At 47.1% G+C, this 25,814-nt stretch overlaps 3 protein-coding genes across 16 annotated transcripts in view; 1 reads left to right on the top strand and 2 right to left on the bottom strand.

Annotated features, from left to right (window-relative positions):
- Positions 1-896: 896 nt before the first annotated feature.
- On the bottom strand, positions 897-22,494 carry LOC102089909 (NADH-cytochrome b5 reductase-like). Of its 11 annotated transcripts, none has more exons than XM_065072129.1 (8): positions 22,365-22,494; positions 21,997-22,144; positions 12,267-12,476; positions 11,226-11,374; positions 8,715-8,802; positions 5,480-5,584; positions 3,586-3,789; positions 897-1,952 (listed from the first exon to the last, which is right to left on the bottom strand). In XM_065072129.1, exons 2-8 carry the CDS (start codon positions 22,057-22,059, stop codon positions 1,749-1,751), a joined length of 1,023 nt encoding a protein of 340 aa, XP_064928201.1. In that variant the 5' UTR covers positions 22,060-22,144; positions 22,365-22,494; the 3' UTR covers positions 897-1,748. The 11 variants fall into 11 exon arrangements, with proteins under 11 accessions (XP_064928201.1, XP_064928202.1, XP_021150953.1 ...); XM_065072130.1 differs by having other exon boundaries at positions 12,297-12,476; positions 22,365-22,404; XM_021295278.2 differs by lacking the exons at positions 21,997-22,144; positions 22,365-22,494 and adding exons at positions 13,284-13,307; positions 13,444-13,638.
- MRPL37 (mitochondrial ribosomal protein L37) lies at positions 13,792-18,173 on the top strand. The gene is made up of 7 exons (XM_005499039.3): positions 13,792-14,205; positions 14,668-14,851; positions 15,393-15,508; positions 16,027-16,212; positions 16,500-16,657; positions 17,172-17,375; positions 17,951-18,173. The coding sequence occupies exons 1-7, from the start codon at positions 13,815-13,817 to the stop codon at positions 18,026-18,028; spliced, it is 1,317 nt and encodes a 438-aa protein (XP_005499096.2). The 5' UTR covers positions 13,792-13,814; the 3' UTR covers positions 18,029-18,173.
- A 665-nt stretch (positions 22,495-23,159) lies between the features above and the next one.
- Positions 23,160-25,814, bottom strand: part of SSBP3 (single stranded DNA binding protein 3) — a 52,087-nt gene continuing 49,432 nt past the window's right edge. For 2 of the 4 annotated variants that reach the window (XM_065072120.1, XM_065072124.1), the window contains 4 exons: positions 25,711-25,789; positions 25,471-25,499; positions 25,219-25,320; positions 23,160-24,565 (listed from right to left, as the gene is read on the bottom strand). In XM_065072120.1, the coding sequence (XP_064928192.1) occupies positions 24,434-24,565; positions 25,219-25,320; positions 25,471-25,499; positions 25,711-25,789 (342 nt within the window). In that variant the 3' untranslated portion in view covers positions 23,160-24,433. Of the gene's footprint in view, positions 24,621-25,218; positions 25,321-25,470; positions 25,500-25,710; positions 25,790-25,814 lie in introns of all 4 variants that reach the window. The other 2 variants (XM_065072123.1, XM_065072121.1) reach the window with 1 other exon arrangement.

Below are 25,814 nucleotides of genomic sequence, written 5' to 3'. Positions count from 1 at the left end.
ATATTTTCAGAGTGTGTAATATCAGAGGAAAATATTTTCTCCATGTTCCTAGCTACAGATAAAGTAGAGAGAGCGACCAGAGAAAGCAACTAATTATCAGCCCTGGGCTGTGCAGAAGCATCTCTGCTACACCAGTGGCTGATGGCAGCTGAAACATGGTTTGGACAGGAGGTGAGAGCATTTCTTAGAACTACCATGGACAACTTCCCTGGTCCTCTCTGCATTAAAAGCCAGAACCCTATTTTGGGTTAGGAAGATCATTTTCTTGTCAGCCCTTGCTCTGATGAAAGTAACATACAAGCTGCAGTTACATGGGATTAATTCCAGGCATGTGGTAACGGGAGACAAATCTCACTGATGTGAAAGGAACCTGTGCATCCTTCCAATATGTAAATCAGCCATCACTTTAGTTTGCACTGCTTATTTTGAGTAATTTCAAACTACATCTCCTTTGTGCATGGAGTACTATTTGATACAGGCTAAAAAAAAAACAAGACAAAAACATCATCTGTCACAGCCTAGAAAACCCCAAAACAGGATGAACTGGGAATGAACAGGAAAACACAAAGGTGTGCAGAAAGGCTGTTATCTCCTGGTGTAATTAGTAAACACCATGGTCTAAGAAGGTAAAAGAGTGGACAGCAGGTATCTCGCAGGAAAGGCAGCAGCATCCTGGACCGAAGGAGCAGAAAAGGGCTGAGGCACCCAGGCTGGGTGCTGTGCCGGGCAGCCCTGGGGCTGCCGCCTCCCAGGGCAGACCCTCAGCTCTGTCCCCTGTCCCAGAGGGGAGCAGCCCAGCAAAGCCCCATGACGCTTTCACTCCTCAGGTGGTGTTCTCGTGGCTTACGGCACTCCTTGGGCACCTGTGAGAGTCCTGTGACAAAAAGGAACAGCTGTTTCTTTGAAAAGAAGTTCAATTTAATGAACTAGGGCTATTATACAACTCTTAGGGGACATGGAAAGCAAACAATCATTTGCCCTGACAGCAGCTACAACCCAGATGCTTTCCCACACAGAATTTTAGGACATGTTCTTTCTCTCCCCTGGCAACATTTCAACAGTTGAGGATCAGGGCGGGCAGAAGGGCAACCTAAGTCCTCACAGAATTCCACCCTCATGTACAGCCTTTTCCCTACATGGCTGGAAAGGTTCTTTCCAGAGATCGGTACCATTTCCTCTGGATTAGTGTCTGACAGGGCAACTGGGGCATGGAGAGGCTGAAGTGACTCATTTGGCACCACCCAGTCACATAATGACACAACTGAAATGAACCACACAGACTCCAGAATGCCAGGCCAGCACTCCGCTGTTCCCTTGGCCAGGCGGTCTTCTTCCTGAGGATTAAATCCCTCCTCCGGATATCTCACAGGACACAATACCACTGCAGACTAACGGACTGCAAAGCAAGTCACTCGTCTTTGTGTCACAGCAGACCTGTGTGCTTGGATGCTTTTCAGTACCCTTAGGAGATCTGCCTCTTGAAATTGCACGTAAAGACTCCCATTAACATCAACATGCTGTTCCCTGAGGTGTGGGTGATTGTAGCAACCACTCCAGAATGGCACCTAATCCTTTAAACACACTCAAGAGTGAGAATCATACTGGAGACAAATATTTGATCCAAAGGCCTATGAAAGTATATGCACAAGGAACTCGGTCTATCGAGATGACTGATTTTGAGCAATGTTTGCAGAAAAACAAGGATGACCAAGGCTCAGCTTAAGGTTCCTTAGGTCAGGAATATCCTGCTAAAAGACAAAACAGGAATTTTCTTTGATTCCTGCAGCTTTCAAATATCTACTCATATCTTCATTGAATGTAGAAGAGCCACAGATTAATACAAATGGCTTTCTTCGACAGGAATTTATTATAGTCTTCGTCAAATCTTCATTTAGACGACCAATGTATGTGTTTTCCTGATAGCTCCAAGGAAGTTTTTCTAGTGAAGTTTCCTGAAAAGGCAAAAGGTTTGCAATGAACCACGTTAGAAAGGACAACTGATTGTTTAATGCCAAACTTCCCTCCTCCCCCCAGGGTACCGCACTGGGCATTTTTCACCCTTGTGACTCCACCTGGGTAGAACTGATCCTTCCCAAGACCCCTATTTCTCTTCCAAAGCCCAGATCAAATCTCTCCCTGCCAAGGGACCCGGCCACCCAGAGGGGACTGAATGAAACCAGGGTGGAACTATCACTAATAAATGCTGCAGAACCTTCTCCGGTGAGAACCACTTCCCAGTGCACCTTTCCTACTCTTAAGTCCCAAGTCTATTCCTCTTTATTGCCTCTCCCATTCCCAAGTCTCTTTCAGTCTCCTCGACCAAAACTGAAAGAAGCCAACCCAGCTCCAAAACCAGCTCTGATCCCATGAGAAATGTTACATTCCACAGTGCTATATCCAGCAGGGACTCCCCTACTGCTATTCATTAGAAGCCGAAGGTGCTCAGATGGTGACAGGCAGTAGAGCAAAGTAGTGAGACAGACAGATATTTAATCCTAAAAGGGAGGATGCACAAGTCAGTGTTGCCCTGTAACAAATGTGCAAAGAGAAGAAAGAGAGAGATGTACACATGGGACAGACAGTGTTGACAGGGACCAGGTGGGTTTCTTGCCCTTCACTGATTGAATTTCAGGACCTCCTCATGCTCTGGAGACAGCAATGTCCTGAAAAGGATATTTAAGCTACATCACCAAAGAAAAATCACTGGTTACACTCCTATAAAATAGCTGAGAGGATGCCTAAGTCTCACATACTTTTCTCTGTACCCAGCCTCAACCTGCCAAGGCCGTATCTGGAACATAATGGATGAGGCTGATCCACCATGAGAAATACAAGAAAATGATTCATCTGAGAAACGAAAAAAATGCAGTGGGATTCATTCCCTTAGCATAAATAATTCTTTCTATATCCTCCCTGCAATGAATCCTAATTTCTGAAGGAAATAATTTTCAGCCACCAAATCCACACAGAACACAGGCAAATGGGACCAAATGGAAATGAAAAAGACTGCTCGAAATGTAAGACCACTGAGAGGAATGCCCTCATCCCATGGATTTGGCAGAAAAAGTAATTTTGCAGAAGGGGAAACAACTTTAGGAAGTTTAAAAATGGGTCAGCTGGGAAAAATAATTGCTGGGAAGTTGGTGCTAATGTACTTGAAGAAGAGAGCTCTAGCCACGAGCAGTGAATGGAAGATAAGCACCGATTAAGGCACTGGTATTAAGAAAGAAAAAACAGTTCATTTGCTGTGCGTCTCCCAGAGTCAAGTTTTCTTTGTAGAAATGTTTAGGTGCAGCAACTTGGGGCGAATGATCAACACTGACTACGAATCAGTGGGTCAAGCCCAACAGAACAGGTAGCAAGGAGGTAAAAAGGGACAAGCAGCAACGGTCACTTCCCCAAAATTCCCCAGACTGGTAGCAGTGTGAGAACATAAAACAGATTTAAGAACAGCAGCTACTGCATCACAAAATACCCTTGATGACTGGGAAAGAATCAAGATCACGCTGATGGAAAAGCAGATGAGACAGAGGCTCATCCAGCACACGGCACCCTCCAAAACATGTTCCATATCCATTTATTTACCTGGCTTAGGACATAAAATATTCTGATGTTCCAATATCGAGCCAGATCCTGGAGAAGAGATTTCAAATAAATTTTGTCAAAGGTACGGAAGCAGCCAACAAGAGTTACAAAGGTTTCATCCTCTTCATCATCTGTTATGGACTGGAGGATGGGAAGCATCGGTGCGAGGCCGGTACCAGATGCCAGCATGAGGAGTTCTCCGTGCTAACAACAAAACAGAGAATTTGGAATGAGCTGTGGTGACTGGAAACAGATGTGCTCACGGTCAGTTCCTCCTTGCTGCCACACTGGTAAAGGGTCCCCTGAGAGAGGACATGTCAGATGGTCACAAACTGGTAAATTCAAATCTCAGAATGTATTTTTCTGCAAAGGATTACAGATAGCACTTTCAGGGTTCATATATCAAATCTAATGAAACTGGATTTTACCCAAATATAATGATTTATCCTAACTTTAGCCTTGATTTCAGGTAATTTATATTTCAGTTTCAATTCCGCGGTACACTGTGTGTTGTTTTCCCACTGGAAATTATCTCTGTGTTTACCTCACATGCTGCAAAGTACCACCCTGAATGCTCTCTGGAGGAAATGGGTTCTTCTCCATCCGTACCTTCCTGGCGCGTTACCTCATTTTTCTCAAAGAGCTGCCAGCAGCCCATCACGCTTCCCGCCTGCAAGCGGGGACATTCACTCTGCTCACAATAGAGATGTCCAGGCAGTAAGGTGTGGTGTGTAGGGGACAGAATGTTCCCAGCACTTTCTCCAGCTGCCAGCCAGTGCTCCAGTGCCACAACCGGGATTTAAGCCCCTATTAAGCCCTCAGAGGCTGTTCACGCTCCATTTTAACTGGGCAGTTTATTGTGAATGGATCTGATCAGCCCAAATCTGAATCCTATTTTGTTGGCAGCAAATGACGATAAAGGAAGATTTTACTATGCAACTAATATTTGAGACCTCTGTTGTAATAAACAGTTCTTCTATAGCAAGTTGTTTTAAAGATTGCCCAGGTGCTTCGCAAACTGCATGTGCACAGATCACCCAAACAGCCTCTGACGCAGCTACTTGTAGGAACGACTGCCATGTTCTGTCCCAAATTATCTGGAAGCTTTTAAGAACAGAATGGAACAGCAGCTTAAAACAGCAGAGAGAGCATTCCAGGGAACAGAACACAATTGCTCTGCACAGAGCTTGGCCACTGGGATTTTACAGCCTTATTTTTGTTAGGGGAAAACCAAAAACAAACAAACAAACCCCAAAAACAAACAAACAAACCAACACAAAAAAAAAGGCCTTGGGATCTTAATGACCAGTGTTTCAATTTTGCTCCTCATTTGAAAGGTCAGAATTAAGTAATCAAATTAGTATGTGTGAGAAGCCTTCCCCTGACACAGGATCTGCCTTTCTTTGCAGCAAGCCCGGTATCAGCAGGTGGGATCAAGGTTTGCAGAGTAGCTGGGTGACATGACACCTCGCTGGAGCTGCTACAGTTCAGGGAATACCCACAAGAGAAAAAGATCAACACCTCCCCTTTGCTTGTGCTTGTCACAAAACAACAATGTGGTTCAAACGAGGCAAAAATCGGCCACACTCAGTGGGGGCAAAGTTAAGCTCCTTTTGTTACACACGAGGAACTTCTAATGCAAGCAATGAACAAAGAGTCTTGCTTGTATTTTCCAGTCTCCCATCCACCTCCCTCTCTTCCTCCTTAAATATTCTGCAGTTCAATAAGGTGTACTTTCTCCAATTAACTGCTAAGGCTGCAACATCGTACAGTAACCCAGGAAGTCCCTAAAATAATAATGAAAATGGTAATCAAATCGATGTCTTCCCTTTAGAATATTAAATAAAGCTGGCTGCCACAACCCAAAACATCCTCCGCCCCTCAGGGAACAAACCTTATTAGGTTGATATGGGAACCCTCCGAATGGCCCACGCCAAAAGACTGTGTCTCCTTTTTTCCACGTTTTTATGTATCGTGACATTAGCCCAGCTTCATAGCACTAATAAAGAAAACATTGCAGAAAAGAAAAGAATAATTATACTCTGTTGGAAAGTTTCCCAGCTTAAAGTCAATTATAAACTTATCTACATTTAAACAAAAAGAGGGTAAAAAAAAAATACAACCACCAACATTTCATGTGTTTCAAAAGAAAGAAAGATCATTCTATTTGAAAAATAACTCAAAGTTATACCCAAAACAAAAACATTTAAATTAAATCATATTGGATCCATTCCAGTTTGACTATAATGTAAAAACAACCCACTCTCATGCAGTCTGAATTTCTGAAACTGGAAAAAGCTTATCAGAGTTCTTGCTTACAAAGCACACAGAGAAGGGTGTCTTGAATGCAAAGCACAGTCCAAGCCTTCACACGTTCTCCAAATCTCAGGGTATGGGGTCTGGAAACACCCTCTGGGTACCACTAGTTCTATAAACACTGCGCAGCTCTGGTTTTATTTCAGTCTCTCAGATGCTGTGTTGATACAATTAGTGACCCAAAGTCAGGTTTCTCATTTATAAACCTCTTGTTTTCAGAAAAGATCATACGGATGCTGAGGGATGCCTTCACATTAAAAAAAGTTAACGTGGGCCTCATGGAAGAAAAACATTAGCAAAAAACTGCCTTGTTTTCTACCAGTACATAGAATATCATCTAGGCTTTTTCCTGCAGAAATGCTAACCTCAGCCATGGCTGATGAGAAAGGGTGGGTGCTTGCTAGAAACACATAAGGAGAGGCTGGAAAAGGAAGGGCTCATCCCAGTAGTCTTGTTGCTGTGTGCTAGATGTATATCCCATATGCATGATCACTTTACAGTTAATGAGAACAAATGTGAGCAAAAGAACGGCTGCAGCCTACAGGATCTGGCCGCAGAACAAGGGCTGCTCCCAACAGCAAGAGCAGATAAGCCCAACAGCTGCAGCAGAGAACTGGCCTCACGTGAGGCAGTGCCACTGATAAGCCCAAGGAAAAGCAACACAACCAGAGGTCGAAAGATGAGACGTGATATAAGCCTTCAAAGACACCAGCCCATACAAAAGCAGATTATTTTGGGGTATTTTCTGCATGCGCATAGGACAGAAGCCCATCTCCACACCCCAGTGCCTTGGCTGGCCACCAAGCTGCACTGCAGGCAAATAAAGTTTGTGAATCACAAAGAGACCAAGAAAAAGTGAGTGTGCTTTTGTGCTTGGAAGCAGAGTGAGCTAATAAAGACCACAGATGCTCCTCCCCTCCTAACAACCTCACTTAAAGAAGATACCTGAAGTATTAAGAACTATTAGCACCAGTAGTTACATTCAAAAGGTAAATGCATTATGTATGGACATCCAGGCTCTGAATTACCATCAAAAACATTTTACCTTCAGAGGGCTCTGGGCAAGTACCAGGTCTCATGAGGAGGATGTGCAGTTGTGTCAAAGCAGCAGTATTTTATATCTGCTTTCTTCAAACATATATGGAAACCCAAGGCAAGAGCAGAAAAGTCAGCCCCACTTATCTCCTATTCCAAATGAACCATGGTAAAGAAAACTAAAGCAACCCTTCTTTCACCAGAATTATTTCCAAAAATTGAAGTGAAAAGTGACTGAGTGGGTTTTAAATTATTTTTTTCTAAATAAAAAGAAAAAAATACTTATCTCCTGGGGGAAAACTTCTACACCCAGTTTTACATGGAGAGAAACCCTAACATTATAAAATCACTCAAAAAGAGGGTTATGCTCTCTAAATGGCAACTCCCTCACTCTTAACTGTAGTATCACAAGTACAATGCTGTAATAACAGGAGACAGAAGAGTTTGAACAGTGCTTGGATTGCATAGTAATAATAATAATAATAATATAGTACTTCCCAAAATTGCCTGAATAGTGTGAAATATACCACAGCCTACAGAGTGAGTTATAAAAATGGCTGCTTTGCACTGGGTGTTACCGACCTCTTTTGTCACTGCCAGAGAATAACTATAGCTCCCTTTGGGATGAAAGGTTCTATATAAAGGAAAGGTATCATTACAATCATTACTATTATTATTGAAATGCAAAACCGGTGAGCAATAAGCAAGTATACATGAAATTTCAGTCATTCTGTGAACATATCCTATTAAAGCAGCTCAAATGCAACATTTTTCTCCCCTACCACACACCAATTGCCACAAGACTGGTGAAATGACCCTCCCACGGGTGTCCTATAGAAGCTGTACACTTCACTAAAGAACAGGGTTTGCGTTTGAATGTACAACAAACCCCCAAAATGTGAAATCCTGGAAGACAGGCAGAGAACAAGCGGTCACTCTCTGCAGGGCACCTGGGACACCCAGCACTTGGAATTTCACACCTCTACTGAAGTCTGGGTCTGCCCTGAGGAATCAATAGTGACATACAAATGCAGTATCAGAAAAATTTTCTTCAATATGATATTCTCCACACAAAGTAACCATTCCCAAGGGCCCTTCAAACTTTATTCAGACAGATTTCCATCCAAATTCTCCCATCTAATCATCATGGTCTCCAGAAGGGCCAGGACACTTGTCCAAAATTCAGCTCTGCCACTCCATCCACCCCAACAGCTGCAGCCTGTGCCAGTGGGCCACCTCTCTGCCCCGTGGGTCACCAGGAACCTCTCAGTCTGCAGGCAGCTCCCAAGCCCTGCCTGCAAACCAGAAACAGCTGCCTGCTCTCTGTCTACATTTTTCACCAAAATGAAGAATTTTTCTCAGGAGCATTCTTAAAGCAAAATACAGAGGGTAGGATAAGGGTTGGGCAAAGACTTCCCAAAATCAGGGGTTCAACTGAGCACAATTTCCAAGACAGACTGAAAAGGCAAAATGAAATGGGGGAAGCGGAACAGGCTCTTTCCATACTGGTGATGACAGGGCCCCTCAAGAGGTTCTCTCAAGCGATTAGCAGAGCTTATGCTGCAAAGCACTTGTTTGTGTGTCACCTTCTTCTGTTTGCAGTTTTGTGGGAAAAACTGCAATTTTTATAAGCAAAGCACAACTACTTCAAAACAACACCAGAACAGTCCATGAGGGATTTGAGTGTCTCACCTGAAGTGCTGACAGCATGCTGGGTTTCTAAAGAAAACAGTCCCTTGCACCTTAGATTCTAACCCATATTGTCAAGGCTTACTTACTTTAATTAAAACTTCAAAGTAACCTTCTGCATTCCCTGGGCTAATCGGAGTGTAGGCTCGCTGGACCTCCAAACCATTCACCACTCCTCTGAGGAGAGAAATACAGGAACCCACTGTGACTCAGGTCATTGACCGGTATTACCAAACTGCTGCAGTTCTCTGGGGAGAGGAGGGAGGCAGCAGGTTCTCTTCCCAAAGGCACTGATTGTGCACAGATGCAACACGTTTCTCTTCCAGAGGGAAAAATCCAGGGAAAAAAATAGTGGCTAAATGTACCTTTTGTCCTTCCAGTGGTGGTCCCAGCTTTACTACATATTTGGGTCATGGGCACATCCCTGAAGGGTGTTTGAGCTGTGAGAAATGGCCAAACATGCAAGAGTCATGAAGGGGAGAGAAAATGCTTTCATGAGGGTCTGGAGCACAAGTGTGATAAGGAGCAGCTGAGGGAACTGGAGGTGTGTAGCCTGCAGAGAAGGAGGCTGAGGGGAGACCTTATCGCTGTCTACAACTGCCTGAAAGGAGGCTGTAGCACGGAGGGTGTTGGTCTCTCCTCACAAGAAACAGGCAACAGGACAAGAGGAAATGGCCTCAAGTTGCACCAGGGGAGGTTTAGATTGGATATTAGGAAAATTTCTTCCTGGAAAGGTTTGTCAGGCATTGGAACAGGCTGCCCATGGCAGTGATGGAGTCACCATCCCTGGAGGGGTTTAAAAGATGCAGAGATGAGGTTCTTAGGGACATGGTTTACTGACAGTGTTGGGTTAATGGTTGGACTCTGTGATCTTTGAGAGTCTTTTCCATCCAAGATTATTCTATGTAAGTTTGCCGTCACTTTTTGGGCTGGGGTCTACCTTCCTTTCTGTGTTCAGACACCATCTGGTAATTAAATAATAAAGACAGGGCACAGTCTTTACCTGATGTTTTGTCAATATGCACTGTGTTTTCCTGTAAGTCTTCTCTTTCCACAGAATATATCCACCCCACTCTTTACTACTGACTACAGTAATTGATTAAAGTGACTGAACCTTCTCCTCTGCTGCAGTATGAGAGGGCTGAGGGGAGAAGCGCGTACTTTCAGCAGCCAGCCAGCTGTACGCATCAGCTGTTAAGGTACAAATAACGTCAACAGATACAGATCAATGGCATCATAACACGACTTTTTCTATCTGGCAATGATCACCACAGATGGCTGAGAGAGACAAACTTTTCCCAAGTGGCTCCTTTCTGGCAAGCAATAAACTGCACAGGAGGGTTGTTTTGCAACAAATCAGTCAGAGTGCCTGGACACTGGGGCAGTAAAACCTAGGTGCTGGGTTACCCCAAGATACATGGCCTAAAATACTGAGCTCTGGGGTAAACACAGCTCATTGTCTTCACCCTAACACACCTGAGGGACAGGATGACATCCAGAGGGACCTGGACAAGCTCAAGAAGCAGGCCTCATGAGGTTCAACATGGCCAAGTGTAAAGTCCTGCACCTGGATCAGGGTAATCCCCAGCATCAATCCAGGCTGGGGATGAAGGGATGGAGAGCAACCCCATGGAGAAGGACTTGGGGGTAATGAGGGATGAAAGATTGGACACAACCAACAACGTGCACTTGCAGCCCAGAAGACCAATTGTATCTTGGGCTGCATCAGGAGGAGTGTGGGCAGCAGGTGGAGAGAGGTGATCCTGCCGCTCTGCTCTGTGAGACCCCACCTGGAGTTCTGTGTCCAGCTCTGGAGCCCTGAGCACAGGACAGACATGGACATGTTGGAGAGGGGTCAGAGGAGCCCCAGAAATTATCAGAGGGCTGGAACAGCTCGACTGTGAGGACAGGCTGAGAGAGTTGGGCTTGTTCAGCCTGGGGAAGAAAAGGCTCTGGGGAGACACTATTGCAGCCTTTCTGTACTTAAAAGGAGCATAGAAGAAAGATGGGGAGAGACTTTTTAGAAGGGCAAGTTAAATCAGGACAACGGGTGCTGGTTTTAAACTAAAGGAGGGGAGATTCAAGCCAGACATGTGGAAGAAATTTTTTACACTGAGGGTGGTGAAACAGTGTCCCAGGTTGCCCAGAGAAGTGGTGGATGCCCCATCCCTGGAGACATCCCAGGCCAGGCTGGACGAGCTCTGAGCAACCTGAGCTGGTGAAGATGTCCCTGCTCATGGCAGGGGTGGCACTGGATGAGCTGTGAAGGTCCCTTCCAACCCAAACCATTCTGTGATTCTATGAAATTATCTGTTGTCACGTCTTCTCTTTGACTCTTTCTTTCTGCAAACGAATTCTCTTAATCACACTTAGTTCTTTCTGACCCACCAATGCAAGGATAATGCTGAAGAAAAATACAGCTTTGGAATGGCTTTTACCATAAAATTATTAGAGCTAATGAGCTCACAAGTTCTTTCATCTGTGTCATTCTGGAGGTATAGAAATTATGATTTGCCTGGTACGAAGCCTTTGTCTGTTGACAAAAAGCTATGTATTAGGTTACATAATGCAGACTGTTTAACTAGCTCAGAGAATAATACCTTAACACGATATGTTGTCCTAAACTCAATCGCAGGCTGCTATTTCCCGGTAATTCAAATTTGTACTGGTAGGTGTCCTCTGTTAGCTGCTCCACCGAGCTTATGTTGAATGCAGTAAATGTATCTGGATTCAGTTCTGAATTATTGCTCTGCAAGAACAACAATAAATAATTACTTGGTTAGATGGTGTCTTTTATTACTTCATTTTTCCTTGGAAGCAAACGTGTGTGCTAATTTAGTGCTGTAGATACTCAGGACTCCAGAAGAACACGTATTAAATGCTGGGGCCCAGCGCAAATTTCAGCTCTCTGCTGATTCATTATCATGTTCTACAGCATGCACTTTGGGATCTTGCATTTTCCCCTCCTTCCCCCTGTTTTTAAATTACATTTTTACACCTTACAGCAAGGTCATCGTATTATGACTCACCGCAATAATTTTCTCTGGAAATAAACAGAAATAATACTGCTAAAAGAGCTGAGTACAGCTTTAGGGGCAACTTTGAAACCTATTGATGACCACTGCAAACAGGAAATATTGTTCGCTATTTCAACGCTGATCATTTCTGCTCGACCCAGCATATTTAATCTTATGTAAAAGGGCCCTGTCAAGCTTAAAATTATGCTCCGAAGACAACTAACTCCACCACAGACAATGCAGCTTTTTTCATCCTCAAAGCACAAGTCTAAAAGAACCAGAAAAATAAGAAAAAGGTCAGGGAAATGGAGCTTCTCCAAGGACTCTGGCAGCAGAGAAAATGGTGATGTTTTGTACCTCTCACCTATTTCCACTTCCCAGAGAGGCTGGCCCTGGCTGCCCGGGTACCCCAGCAAGGAGGAGCTGCAGAGCCGGGGCTGAAATTCAACACCAGGGAAAACCCAACATTTGGAAAATCACATTACAGCACAGAGAGAGCGGGCAAGGGGGAGGGTGGCTGTGAACACAGAGTGTGGGGGCCTCTACAGCCTTCTCTTAAGGCACTGCCTTAATCTACTGCCGCAGCCCTGACCCATCACCAAAACTCCACATGCTAACACGCACAATCAAAGCTCTAGGATGTGATAAATTGACCTGCTCCTTTTTTTCCATGAGGAAGCTTTTGTCTTGCTTTGCTTTGGCCCTTTCCCATTGTGCAAGCTCCTTCTCGTACACATCATAGATGCAGGGTTTGCAGCCGCTGCCACAGCACTGGGATGGAGAAGGTTCCTGGGGTTTGAGAGCCAGCCAGTCGTCCTCATTTCCACTCATTGTCTGCAAAACACAAGCCCTGCATCAAAAACAGCATGGTGAAGAGCAGCATGTGCTCATCACTGGAGCATTATTTGGAGGACTGTGAAACCTCTCTCAAGAACCTCGCACGTGTATCTCAAGGGACTCAGAAAACTGAAAACCTGCGAGCCAATCTGGCGGTTGCAACACTCCATTTTTGTTCAAGCGTTTGCTGGTTCTGCCGTGTCTGGTGCGGAAACACCAGGCTGCCCAGGCAGAGCTGCCTCAGTAGCTGCAGCACACCCTCACTCCTGCTCCTGCGATGATTTCTAACCAAAGAGCAGCCTGGTCACCGGGAACAGAAACACCTTAAAAATCTGCAGCTTGGTCCACGAGAACAGATGATGAACCCCAACCACCATGGCCTGCCCAAGCGCTGCTTTAAAAATGGGGGAAGAGCAGCAAGCTGGAAGTGGGGCTTGGAGCCAAGAGAGGAAAGGTGAACACCGTGCAGGCACAGTTAGTTTGTTTATGAGCAGGTTTGAGCTCGGCATTAAACGCAGACACACAGAAACAGGCTAGAACGACCAGCATTGTCCTTTTATCCCTCTGCAGCACCCCGGCTCCAGGGCTGGGCTCAAACCCCCATCAGGACGCTGATCAATCAGGGACGCCGCTACTTTTACACAAGTTAACTTAGTGCTGTTCCCAACGCATTTGTATCCGTAGCATTTAAACAAAAGGAGGTCCAGAGGAAATTACAGAGCCACAGGTGGTGACACTTCAGAAGAGAACACTTAGCACTTAGACCAGCTTCATTTTCAAGGTGAATAATTAGCCAGCCTTTACCTCTGCAACACAAACACTGTTATCCTGATGTTACAGGAGGAGAAGAGGGAATGAAAAGGTGAACGGTTCTGCTCCCCAATGCATCCGCAGCTCCCGAGGGCTGCGAGAGAAGGAGCCCCCGGGCTCGGGGCTGACCATACTGAGAGTTCCGAGCACTTACTGTGCGTGCCCGGGGCTCCAGCAGCCCAGTCGCCCCGCTCAGCGTGGAGCGCCTCCCGGGACTCGGCCCTGGGCCCGGCTCCACACAGCGGCTTCGCAGGCCCCGGCAGCCCCCGCCCGCCAAGGGCCGGTCTCGCAACTGCCCCCCTCCTCCCCAGGAGGAGATGGGAGGGTAGGCACCTTCCCTCACCCTCCTCCTGACTTACCAATATGGCATCCACCCTTCGTTCGCCACCACCTCCAAGCAATTTATTGACCCTCCCTTACCCCCGGTGCCTAGCGCTATTGGCTGCCACCGCCGTCAGTCAGCGCAGGGAGCAATGGGGGGCGTGAGCCCGCCCGCCGCGCTCCCGCCAGGTCGCGCGCGCCAAGATGGCGGCGGCGGGGCCGATGGCGCTGGGGCGGGCGGGGACCGCAGCGCAGGGCTGCGGCCTCACCCTCACCCGCGGCATCCTCACCCGCCCGGGGCCGCCTCGTCCCCGCGGGCCGCTGCCGCGCACGCCATGGACCACCCGCGGGCCGCCGCCGGAGGTGCTGGCCCGGGTGGTGGAGCGGCGGCCGGTGCGGGAGCAGGTGGAGCTGGACACCATCACCTACGCCGAACGGCAGCACTTCCTGCCCGGCCTGGCCCACCCGCGCTTCCCGCCCTGGGAGCGCGGCTGGCGGGACCCGTGGCACTCGCCGGGCCCGCGGTACGAGGAGATGCCGCTGCACAAGGAGCGCGGCTGCTTCATCTGCCACCAGCGCGTCCGCATGCTGGAAGGTACCGCCGAACACGGGGGTTCCGCCTCAGTCTGAGGAGAAACCTCTGTACTGTGGGGGTGACAGAGCCCTGGGACAGGCTGCCCAGAGAGGTTGTGGAGTCTCCTCCTCTGGAGACATTCAGAACCCCCCTGGACGTGATCCTGTGCAGTCTGCTCTGGTGACCCTGCTTTCGCAGGTGGGTTGGACTGGGTGATCTCCAGAGGTCCCTTCCAACCCCAGGCAGTCTGTGATTCTGTGGAGGTACCGGTGTGCAGCCCCTGCCCCTCCTCGGCCACCCCGCGGTGCCTCCAGCGCTGCCCTGCACTGCGCAGCATCGTCAAGCACTTGCCCTTCACCGCCAGCCAGGGCTTCTCACATAGTGTATAAAAACATGGAGCCCACCCGCCTCATGAAACAACTTATTGTGCTGGCAGCCTGCCCAACAACCTCAAAAATACATGTTCTTGTTTCCTGTTTCAAGGAGTTCGGCAAGCGCAGTGGCTCACCAAGACAAAGCTGGTGGAAGGTTTACCCCCATCGGTGCTCGGCATCATTGACAACCCGGCTCACCGGCTGGAGGAGCACGAGGAGAGGGTGAAGCAGGCGGTCTCACATGCACGGCTCTGGGACACAAGAGAACCTGCTCCCAGGAGAGAACATTATTGGTGAGTCTTAGGTCATAGGGAAGATCGCCTGCGTTGTTACAGCTTCTGCATGACCTGGTCATCAAGGAGGTAACTTAAGATCCAGAGTTGGGCAAAGAAAATACATACATAGGTCTGTTGTTGAGAGATTCACTTGCTGTGCAAAACAGTTAGACCCTTTGTATCAGGTTGTCAACTTGTAATATGAGACAAACAACAGCAACCAAAACAAAGCGCAATTCTAAATATTGACAGTAGCACCAATGTAAACACATCATCTACATTAAAGCTTCTTCTGGCCTGGGTTTGTGTTTCAACCCGAGATCTAGCTGATGCAGAATGTCAGTTTTTTAAGCAACTAATGGTAAGCATTACCTCTGCCAACTTGCAACAGGACTTGCGTGTGGGATATTAATCCAACATCTGTGTTAACTGTTTGGAAATGTTGTGCTATTATATGTTTTATGTGTAGTAACGTAACAGTATTCATGACCCAGAACCATCTGCATCCCATTATGATAACATTTTTTATGTAACTTTTTTTTTTTCCCACCCTCTAAAGCCCAGTACTATTTGAAGACTTGATACATATATGTCGGTTAATGTCCATGAAGTATCCTTCTCTGACGAAAAGAATGTTGTCTAGAAACTACAAGATAGCAGCTACGTGGGAAAGAGGTTAGTTGCTGCTATGGTGGAAGCATTTAGCTCTTTTCATTAACGTAAGAGGGGTAACAAAGCCGCTGGCTTTAAGCCTGAAGACCTGGAAAAAAAGAAACGGTTTCTGGAACCAAGTAATTCTTTCAGTTTTAAATAGCGCTGTAAGCATGGGCAGCCTTGCATGATGGTAGGGTACTTGCCCTGAAAAGATTATTGGGTATTAGACAATATAAACAAGATGACAAGAGTGTGTAAGAGTGTCTTAGAACTGATTGGGGTTTTTTTTGCATCCCAAATCTCTACTCTGTTTTTTCTAAGTACATTTAGTTAAGAAACTAAAACCAGCAATTAACACTGTTATTTCAAAAGAAGAAGCTTCAGTTGAGCCACTATTTAAGACGAGTTTGGAGGTGAGGGGTAGAGAGTGAGCCTTGCAGAACAACGATTTGCTAGAATGCTGCTTCCCAAAAGGAAACACATGTCTTTCCATGGTCTTACTTCAGCGATGCAGCCTGCAGCCTGATTTCTCTCCCCAGAATCCATCCTCCTTCAGGTCCGAGGCCTGAACGGAATACTCATGAACTCCATGGCCCCAATACCACCAGTAGCCTCCAAGGAGGAGATACTGGCCACTGAAGCGCATGTTCTGGAGACCTTCTATCCCATTTCTCCTACAATTGATCTTCAGGAAGTGAATGTGTACAAAGAGCTCAACAATACAGGTACATCTAGCTGTTGATAATAATTTTCTGTCAGACGAAGTGTTTGAGTTAAGCTGATGTTCTTGCCCTTCTGCGAGACAGCTGTGAGGAGGGGGTGGATGGGAGTGAGCTGGGCACAGTGGGCAGTGCAAGCGCTCCAAACCTGTGGTGAGTACACTGTGGTCTAAGCAGGGCTGTGGAGAAGAACTGAAATCCTGGCAGATTAACAGATTCTGAAAATATGGGAGAAAACATTGGCTGTGTAGTCTCTCACCAAGCAATTCCTGGCATGATGATCTGCCATTTAGGTTTTCGAGATGGTTATCCGTACTCTCATCCTCACACTCTGTTCTTCCTGGAATCGGCCAACGTTCGTACCAACAGGTTCAGACCAGAACAACTTCGTGCTAAAATGCTGATGTTTGCCTTCGGCAACGCGCTGGCAAAGGCCAAGGTGCTGTACGGGGTATGTATGGGAGGCTGCTGCTGACTTGCTGGGCCTTTGTTCTCTCTTTAAAGCTGCAGCTAGTGGAAAGAGTCCTGAAATTCCCTTGACGTGGCGTATTACAGTAGTTTTCAACCCTGAGTTTCCCATTCCAGAGGTCTAACTGACCTTCAGGTATGGTTCTGCTAATCCAGAAAAAGATCTCTCAGTAGTGAGTGAGTTCATGGTGTAACACGCATTGGAGTGGTAATGGGTAGGAACCAGGGAGCAAGTTCGACTGTAAAAGTCTAACCCACCCCACAGCTCAGTATGTAAATTGATATTTCATTGCTAGCTGAAGGAGGAATTTTAATTAAAATACAAAATCTACATTCAGAACTTGTTTGACTAGAGTAATTTTCTGGGCAAGGTAACAATACATTTATTAAAATCCTGGCTTTAAACCAAGGAGAAGATGCAGAATCAGCAAGTACTCGTACCGTTTATGTAGTAACTGCCTTTTTAAATGTTCTCCTCCCAACCCCTTCTTTCCTAGAATGATCCTAAGGTTTTGGAGCAGCCAATAGTGGTGCAAAGCGTTGGCACAGATGGTCAGCTCTTCCAGTTCATGGTGTTCCAGTTAAATACAACAGACCTTGTCTCTAGTGATGGCATAAAAAATCTAGTCTGGGTTGACTCTGATCAGAACCTGTATGAAAAAGCCCAGTGTGTTCCAGAAGTCAAGAAGAGAGTCGTTACGGTAAGCAAGCCAGAGTGAAACTTGGGAAACCGTCCTGGAAATCCAACCCTTTCACCTCTGCTGGAGGTTTGGGAGCTGGTGTAGAGCTGCAGCGTGGGTTTTAAACCAGCTGAAGGACCTGACACAGACACCAGCCTTGTTCTTACTTCAGGTGTTACTGACGGGGAGTATTTGTAGCGCTGATGTACCGCATAGTGTGCACACCACATGCCGAGCCTAACACGAGCTTCAATGTAAAGATATCCCTGTCTGTAATCTACCAGCTCATCATATGCTTGTTTAAAATCAACTGATGCTTTGATGAAGGCAGCGCTTACATGCAGCTGTCAGTAAATAAGGAGCACAGCGCTGTCAGCCACGGTTACACTGGGAGGGTGTCTGATGGGCAAAGGGGTTTTTTGCCATCTGAGATTTACACCAGTGGAAGTACCCACGCACAAGCCTGTCTGGGGAGGGAGAGCATGATTTGGAAGCTGCCATGTCTGGAGTCTTATTCAAGCGTATTTAAAGCTGTTGTTTGTCTACATTAATCACTTCACTGCAAACTGAGCATCCGTGTCTTTTTTTCTCTGCAGAAGCCCACTGGAATATATGGCTTTCAGCCAGACACATTCAAGAAGTTTCTGGCACTGTATCTGCATGGAACTGTGTGAAATGCAGCTCAAATGAAAATACTTCACCAACTGTACCTGCTGCTTTTCTTTGCTAGAACCATTACATAATTAAAGAAGGGTGGATTAATTTACTTTAAAAAATAAATTATATTGTTACTGAGAGTAAAAAAAAATTCAAACTAAATTGTGCATGAAGAACCTCTTTCATTTTGGGGGCTTACTTCTGGGTTCTGTTTAGAGAGAGTCATCAAATGCATCGTCCTGAACTCCTCCACTGTTGCCTAGAAAGAACATAAACCAGTCATTATTCCTCTGCGCAGGTTCCACTCCCAGTGGGCTTTTGCACAGAGCTCGACTCAAACCTATTTTCCGAGGTGGCTTTGAGCACCTCTGAAGGCTGTGTGTGTGGAAGAGCCATACAAAGCTTCAGGGGGGGAGCCTGAGACATGAGCCTTTTTCATTCTGCCTGGTTTTTACTTTGTTTTACTCCTGGCTGCTTTGGGATGTGTCGTGCTGCCCTGCGCTTAGTTTCCAAAGCACTTAATCAGTGAGATTGCTTTGTTTGGATCTATAGAGCTGCAGTTCTTTTATCCCCCAATCCTGGATGAAGAGACTTACCCATTTTGGGAAAGCGGTTTAGAATGTGGCGCGAAACTTTGGTGCCTGGTAGCTGCTATTTGCTGCTAAAAATACAAAGGAAGAATTTCTTCTGCTGCAGAGTTAACTGAGCAGGCAGCGTATTCTTTATAAAATGGAGGGATTAGCGTGGTTTTTGTAAAATGAAGGCTAAATTAGCTCCAGCCAAATGTAGAATGTTTTGCAGTTCTGCACTGACACCCTGCAGCAGAGGGGAAGGAGTAGAGGAGCCTGTACTATTTTAAGGTGTGGAAGAGCATATTTCCAAGAAATCCATCTCACGTCAGTGTCTTGTGTCAGAGACTGGTCTGCGCTTTGTGATCTCTGGCCATCTGGATGAACACCCCCAGCTGCCTGTTCCAGTCTCGATCCATCAGCCAGCCCTACTCTGCAGGTTTCAGAAAACATTTTTCACTAGTCAAATTTGAGATCAACAGTTGCACCCAGTAAACTGGGAAGCATTAGCTGTTAAATTAACAAATCCCTCAATAGTTAGGAGAAAATGCTTGAAAAATAAACAATCTAGTAAAGTGTTGCATTGATCTAAATCATGTTAATTCTGCCTGCTCAAGGGATGCCTAATTCAGCTCATCAATTTAAATCCGCTCAGATCTGTAGTTTGCACCCCGTTATTTAGGAATACATTTGAATACACTCCTGCTCCGTGGTGACTGTTTCAGGAGTTGTTTCTTTCTCAGGCTGTTGCCTCTCCGCTGTGTCACACGGACTCTGCTGAACAGCTTGAGGCAACAGCCCTCAGAGGGTTGACATCCCCTCACCCTCCCAGCATTAGGTGGTTGCTCGTGTTCAGGAGGGAGCCCTGTAGGGCAGGCAACCGCCACGTTAACATTTCTGAGCAGAGGCTTCACTAAGGAAGCTGGTAGAAGAGTGGCTGTGGTGGAGAGGGTGTGAGGAGACGTGAAACACCTCGCGTGCTCCTAGCAGATGTGGGAATCTGTGAAGCTGCTCTACGCGGGAAAGAGCCAAAGTCCCTTTAGATGCTTTTATCTCTCAACAAAGACATCTCTGTTAGGACAGGCAGTAGAGGAGGAGAAGTTAAGCAAAGCTGGAGTCCTGCTGTCTTCCAAGACTGAGCAGAGACAAAGAACAAGCACAGGGAGGGATGAGTTAAGGGAGGACAAAGGCAATTTTGAAAAATCACAGAATTACAGAACGGATGGGGTTGGAAGAGACCTCTGGAGATCATCTAGTCCAACCCACCTGCTAAAGCAGGTTCACCAGAGCAGATCACACAGGATTGCATCCAGGTGGGTTTGAATGTCTCCAGAGAAGGAGACTCCACAACCTCTCTGGGCAGCCTGTTCCAGTGCTCTGTCACCCTCACTGAGAAGTTTCTTCTCATATTCAGATGGAACCTTCTGTGTTTCAGCCTGTGCCCATTGCCCCTCATCCTGTTGTTGGGCACCACTGAACAGTGTCTGGTCCCATCCTCTTGGCACCCACCCTTGAGATATTTTTAAGCATGACAGAAGAAATAAATAAAAGACAGTCACCAGGGGAATGAGGCCTCAGCAGGTTACAAAAGGCATCAGGAAGCCACTTGAGATGAGGGGACCATACACAAGCATGCAATAGCACATCCCTGGTTTGCTCAGGCTGATTGTGCCTGCAGTGAGGGGGCAGCAGGACTCAAGTGTTGCTGGAAGGAGCAGCTGATCCTTGTGCTGGGTGAGCTCCTCTGAGGTCCAGGGGAACTCAAGGGGAGGCAGAGGAGGGCTCTCAGCTTGGGATGGATGCTCAGGTTGGTCTATTGTGGTCAGTGAAGCAGACAGCCCCTGCAGAACAGCCCTCCTGCCGCTGACAGCCATACACACGTGCGTGGTGTCCCACTGCTCTTTCCAAGCTCAGTACACATGGTTCACCCACTCGTTCCTCCAGTGTGACCTGCTGGAATTAGCCCAGCTGAGGGTGGTGGGACTGCGAGCAGGACAACGGGTCACAGAGGCACATCTGGGTTGGCATCAATAAATTATAAAGGCTTGTCAGCAGATGAATGGCATTACCTCAGCACCAACTGAGAACCAGGCATTAACTTTTAATGAATGGCAGCTGGGGGAAGCAGAACATGCGAGAACGGGGCAGCTGGACTCTGAGAAGAAGGCCTGGAGGCACAGAATTTGGCCCTCAGCCTGCCCTGGGGATGATACATGGTGCTGTCCCAGCTCCAACATTCCACACTACCCCCCTGAAACACTCCTGGTGCAAAATCCGACTCCAGAGGCTGCACTCGTGCCAGCAAGTACACACCGTGCTCAGGCTGGAGCCCCTGCTTGTTCAGATCCTCCTCCCACATTTAATTTGATGAAAACTAATGTGGGAGACAATTATCCCTAAGGCTGGGCTGAGGAGACATTCAGGGGAGGGAACCTGGCACTTTCTCATGGCGGTGTTTAATAAAACGAGCCTGTAACCCAGTAAGAACCCATGGGAAGGGTTTCTCTATGCCCCGCAATGAGAGCACAACAGACAGTGATGCTGCCCATTGCTCTGGACAGCCGAGCAGTGCCTGGCTGGGCAAGAGGTCCTCATCAGGGCCAACTGATTACCCTTGAGGGTCATATTTCCAAATGATGGACAATGCCCACATACTACTTTCTGCAAAGTGCAGAGGGATGTGGTTGCCTGGACCAAAAAACTGCCTGGGGGGATAGCTGCGGACCCCACACAAGGGCATCTGTGGCGTTAACCCAGAGGCAAACCTGCACAGGTAGCAAAGGGTGTGAACACACACCACTCCTCGGACTCACCATTAATTACAGGCTAATAGGCTCTGTAAAAGGATGATTTTTCAGGGTTGTTCCCAAACCCAGCAGACACCCAATGCCTCACCCCCATGCCCACGAGCACCCACCACCGCAGGGCTCCTGGAATCGAGCAGTGACAAGGCTGCAGGGGCGTCCCCAAGGACAAGCAGCTTCAGGAGGGCTCATAGCCCAATGAACCCACAGGGCCCCCAAACCCACAGCCCCCACTTGAACCTTCCCACAAGGAGGGAGAGACACAGCACAAGGGCAGCCAGCCCCATCCTGCCCGAACTAGTCAGAGAACAAGCCTCGAACAGCAGCTCCCGGGAGCATTTTAGGCACGCAGTACTCACAACCACTCATCTGAAGACCTAACAAACCTCAGTCTCTACCCAAATGCTGCAGCAGCCTCTTGTGTTGCCCATGGGGTGACAGGTCAGTTTCCCCAGGGTTTCTGCATCCCTACCCTGCACCGCAGCTTGCCCTTGCTTGATGAGGGGGTCAGCAGACCCCATTTGAAGCCTATATATATGTGTGTGTGTGTAGATATATATATATATATGTTTTGTTTTGGTTTTAAGGTGACGCATCCCCTCCCTCACTTACCTCCCAGCGGTGCAGGACTCCAGCAGCAGGATGTAGCAAGACGCAGCTACTCTCCCAGGACATGCCCCATCTTCAGCCAGGTGCCTGGGATGCCATCCTCCATCACCATGCTGGCGTCTGGACTCCTCTGGCTTCTAATGAGGAAATCCTGGGGAACAAGGTGCAAAAATTTCCCCTTTTTAACCCTAAAAAGCCCCCCCTCCGCCTGCAGCCAGGCAGGAGGGCAAGTGTCCAGCGAGCACATCCTCATTGTGGTGCAGGCAAAAATGACCTTTTTCCTAAGCTAAAAGCTGAAATTTCAGCTAAAAGCTGAAATTTCAAAATCCTTAAAAAACCTCAAAAAATAAGTGAGCATTGTTAAACCAAACCTCTCACAGCCTCCCGGGTCCTGCATTGCAGCTGAATCCCCATCCACCCTCCCAGGCTCAGCCAGACCACACAGCACTGGCTGCCTCTCAGCTCCGCATCCCCCGTTTTGTGTCCACAGCCGGAGCTTGGTCCCCCAGAAATAAGGGTAAAAAAAACCCCAAACATGCCACACCCTCCCCTGGCCTGGGGGTCTGGCAACAAACACCAGGAACAAACTGCAGCGCACTGAAATAAAATGTTTATGTTGATATTTATTACAGTATTGGGGGGGGGGGGGGGGGGGGAGGGGGAGAACCACTTCATTCCAAAAACCATCCCATACCAATGAAGACAATAATTTAGCTATTCATTTTAAAATACATTAAAACCGGTCCTTTCATTTCCTCACGTCAGAACAAAACAAAATAAAAAAAAAGAGAAGAAAAAAAAAATCCCAAACCTGAACAAGATGTAAGGCAGAAAAAGATAAAAACTTGCCCCCTTGGGGAGCCCCCGGGTATATTCGCAATGCAACAAATCTGCAGTTATTTCTCAGCGTTACTTGGAAAATATTAACCTGACTGTAACTATGAGACTGACACCCCTGGACCTCCCCCATCCCCCCCCCCGCCCTTCCCCCCCAGAGACCTTCTACAGGTAAAGCACAATTAAAATGCCTGGGAAAAAGAAGGCAAACATTAAAAAAAAAAACAACTCCGCATTACACACTAAAAAAACGTTTTGTCATCTCATGTCTTGCAGTTAGAATAATAAAAACAAGCCAAATATTCCTCAAAAACATTTCAATGAAGGGGTGCGGAAAAAAGACATCCCTTTAATAAAACATTATCAACAAATATCGTACACAAACTACAATGTATAATAATTACTTTTTTTTTTTTTCCCCTCTCGGTAATTTTCGAACCAGACTACAAGGTAAGAAAAAACACTGAAACAAGATACAATGCTTTCAATAATCCGCACAAAGGTCAAATCCAAGGGAGAGAATATTTTACAGAATATGATATACATGGAGCAGAAATGGAAGCTGGAGAAAAACAAAGACCAAACTACAGGGTAGTGCCATGTACAGAGATCCCAACCCGCCGCCTCGGCTCGTCCCTTCCTCTCCCACCAGAAGGAAGGGCCTCCAATGCTTGCCATTAATTTTTATTTTCTCATTACAGAGCGAGCCTACAGAATAGCAAGGTTACATTTTAAACAACAAGAATTCCTTAAAAAATATCTCCATCCAGTTCCAAATCATAGATAAGTGAAACCCTGACAAGAGCACATCTCTAAAGAAAAGAAACCCCCCCCAAAGTTCCCCCAAAACAAATCCCCCCCCCAAAACTCCCAAAGTTAGCTGGAGATCACAGTTTCAAAGTCCTAGGTCAGATTAACCCTTTCGTTCAGTGGATTTAAAAAGAAAAAATATTTTAAAAAATCAATTTTTGCAGTGAACCAGCTGAAGGACTCTGGGGAAGGGAGGGACAGAGATTTCTTCTTGTACTCAGAGAGGGGAGAAAGACTAACACAGTGCATGCCACAGTCACAGAGAGCAAGATCACGGTTCATTCAAGGATGTGATCCTAGAAGGGGTCACCTGCATTAACAAGTTTATAACGAGGTGGTGGAGTCTCTTCCCCAAAGCAGATCCTGTTAACTGGAGGAGGAAGCGTTGTGCTGCAAATGAACCAAAGGAGGAAAAAAAACCCCAACAAAAATAGAAGGAAAAAAACTCCCAAACAAACAAAAAAAAGCAAACAGGCCTTCTGAACGAAAACCACCATTGTAAACTGTCCAGTTTATTTAAAAAAATGACTACAACAGAGACAACATGAGATTTCACATCTAGACTAGCTTCCTGGTGTCGCACGGCACAAACATACAACAGGTTCGGTTTCTGTCTTTATTTAAAAGAACAAAGCAAAGAGATCGGAGTTGGGTGCTAGAGGCTTCCGTTTGTTTCCAAAAAGAAGTGTCATGTACATATATAAACCCTTCTGCACAAAGAAGGGTCTTGTCATGTCTTGAAATATTTTAAGTTTTGTCCTTCATGTTTTATGGAATAAAAAGTTCGGCCTTTTTATTGCATGAAACTAAACCTGGGGTTTTGGCCCCCGCCACGCGTCTCCCTGCCCATACACCTAGCTTCTTCTTCTTCTTCTTCTTGCATAATTCGTTGAGATCCTCCAAACGGCAGCTGACTCTCTTGATCCTGGAGAGGAGGAGGGGGAGGGAAATCACACACTCATCGTCATGCTGGGGGAATACTGGAAAGAGAGACAGAGCCAGGGTGAGAAACCCCCAGGCCGAAGGGGGATGTAAGAGGAGGCTGATGACAACTACGCAGCGACCTAATTGGATCGAATAAATCAGGAGGAGAGGATACACTGGAGACTTGAATTTATCAGGGTGTAATCTGCTCCGTAACTTGCCTTTCCATGGAGAAAATCAGCAGAACAGTATGGGGTGAGATGCAATTTAAAACAAATAATTAACATGCGTGTGTGTATATGCTGCTAATAGAGGAAGATGAGGAGGGATGTCTGCAGCCACGCAGAACACCTTGGATTGGCACGGCCAGCACAGCCGGCTGCACCTGTGCCAGCTCCTCTCCATCCCATGGGATCCTCTCCCCTCCATCCTGTGGGACCCTCTCCCCACTTCCTTGGTCCCTTGGGTCCCCCATCCCACCAAGGACCCAAGCTTGCACCCCAGAGCGTATTTCTTCCTCCCCATTTTTGTCCCAGAGCAGCTCACACGCAGCACGAGCCATTTCCAAAAGGCACCCATCACCAAATCCACCCACCCCCATGCCGGGATGCACCGGGGACCATCCCTCCCATCCCCAGGGAGGCACTAACTCACATTGTCGTTTTGGAAGGAATGGAGAAAGTTGCCTCCCAGCTCCCCGTCGTCTCTTGGAGTGCCCGGGGGATTGCTAATGCCACTTATGTTGTTTGGAGAATTCTGCAGGAGATGTCAAGGGACAGGCAGTGAGCAGGTCTTCTCACCCCTCAAAACACCACGAGGGCAGGACAGAGCCCCACCTGCCCCAGTCAGCTCCCCCCAGTGTGCCCCCATCCATCAGGGTCACACTGCCATCCCAGTGCCACTTACTTTTGGAAGTCCATCTATGTCTCCTGACCCTGCACCAGGGGACACAAAAGGAGAACAGCCTTATTGAGCATGAAGCAATGGCCCCTACTTCCCCCTGGCCTGCTCCCCTCCAGACCCCCCTTCCAGCCAAAGGCTCTGCTTCGAGCACTGGCCCAAACCGGAGGTAGGCACTGGGATGCTCTGCTGGCATCCCCATACAGCAAGGGCACAGTGGGGGGCACCTAATGCATGGGTGCTCACCTAATGATCCATTCATGTGATGGGGCTCCATGCCGCCCATGCCGCCCATGGGGCCGTCAGAGCCAGGGCCCATCGGGAACTACGGAAGAAAAAGGTGATAAAAC

Source organism: Columba livia, chromosome 8 (assembly GCF_036013475.1).
Source record: "Columba livia isolate bColLiv1 breed racing homer chromosome 8, bColLiv1.pat.W.v2, whole genome shotgun sequence".
NCBI classification, from domain to species: domain Eukaryota; kingdom Metazoa; phylum Chordata; class Aves; order Columbiformes; family Columbidae; genus Columba; species Columba livia.
This window is presented reverse-complemented; position numbering and strand designations above follow the sequence as displayed.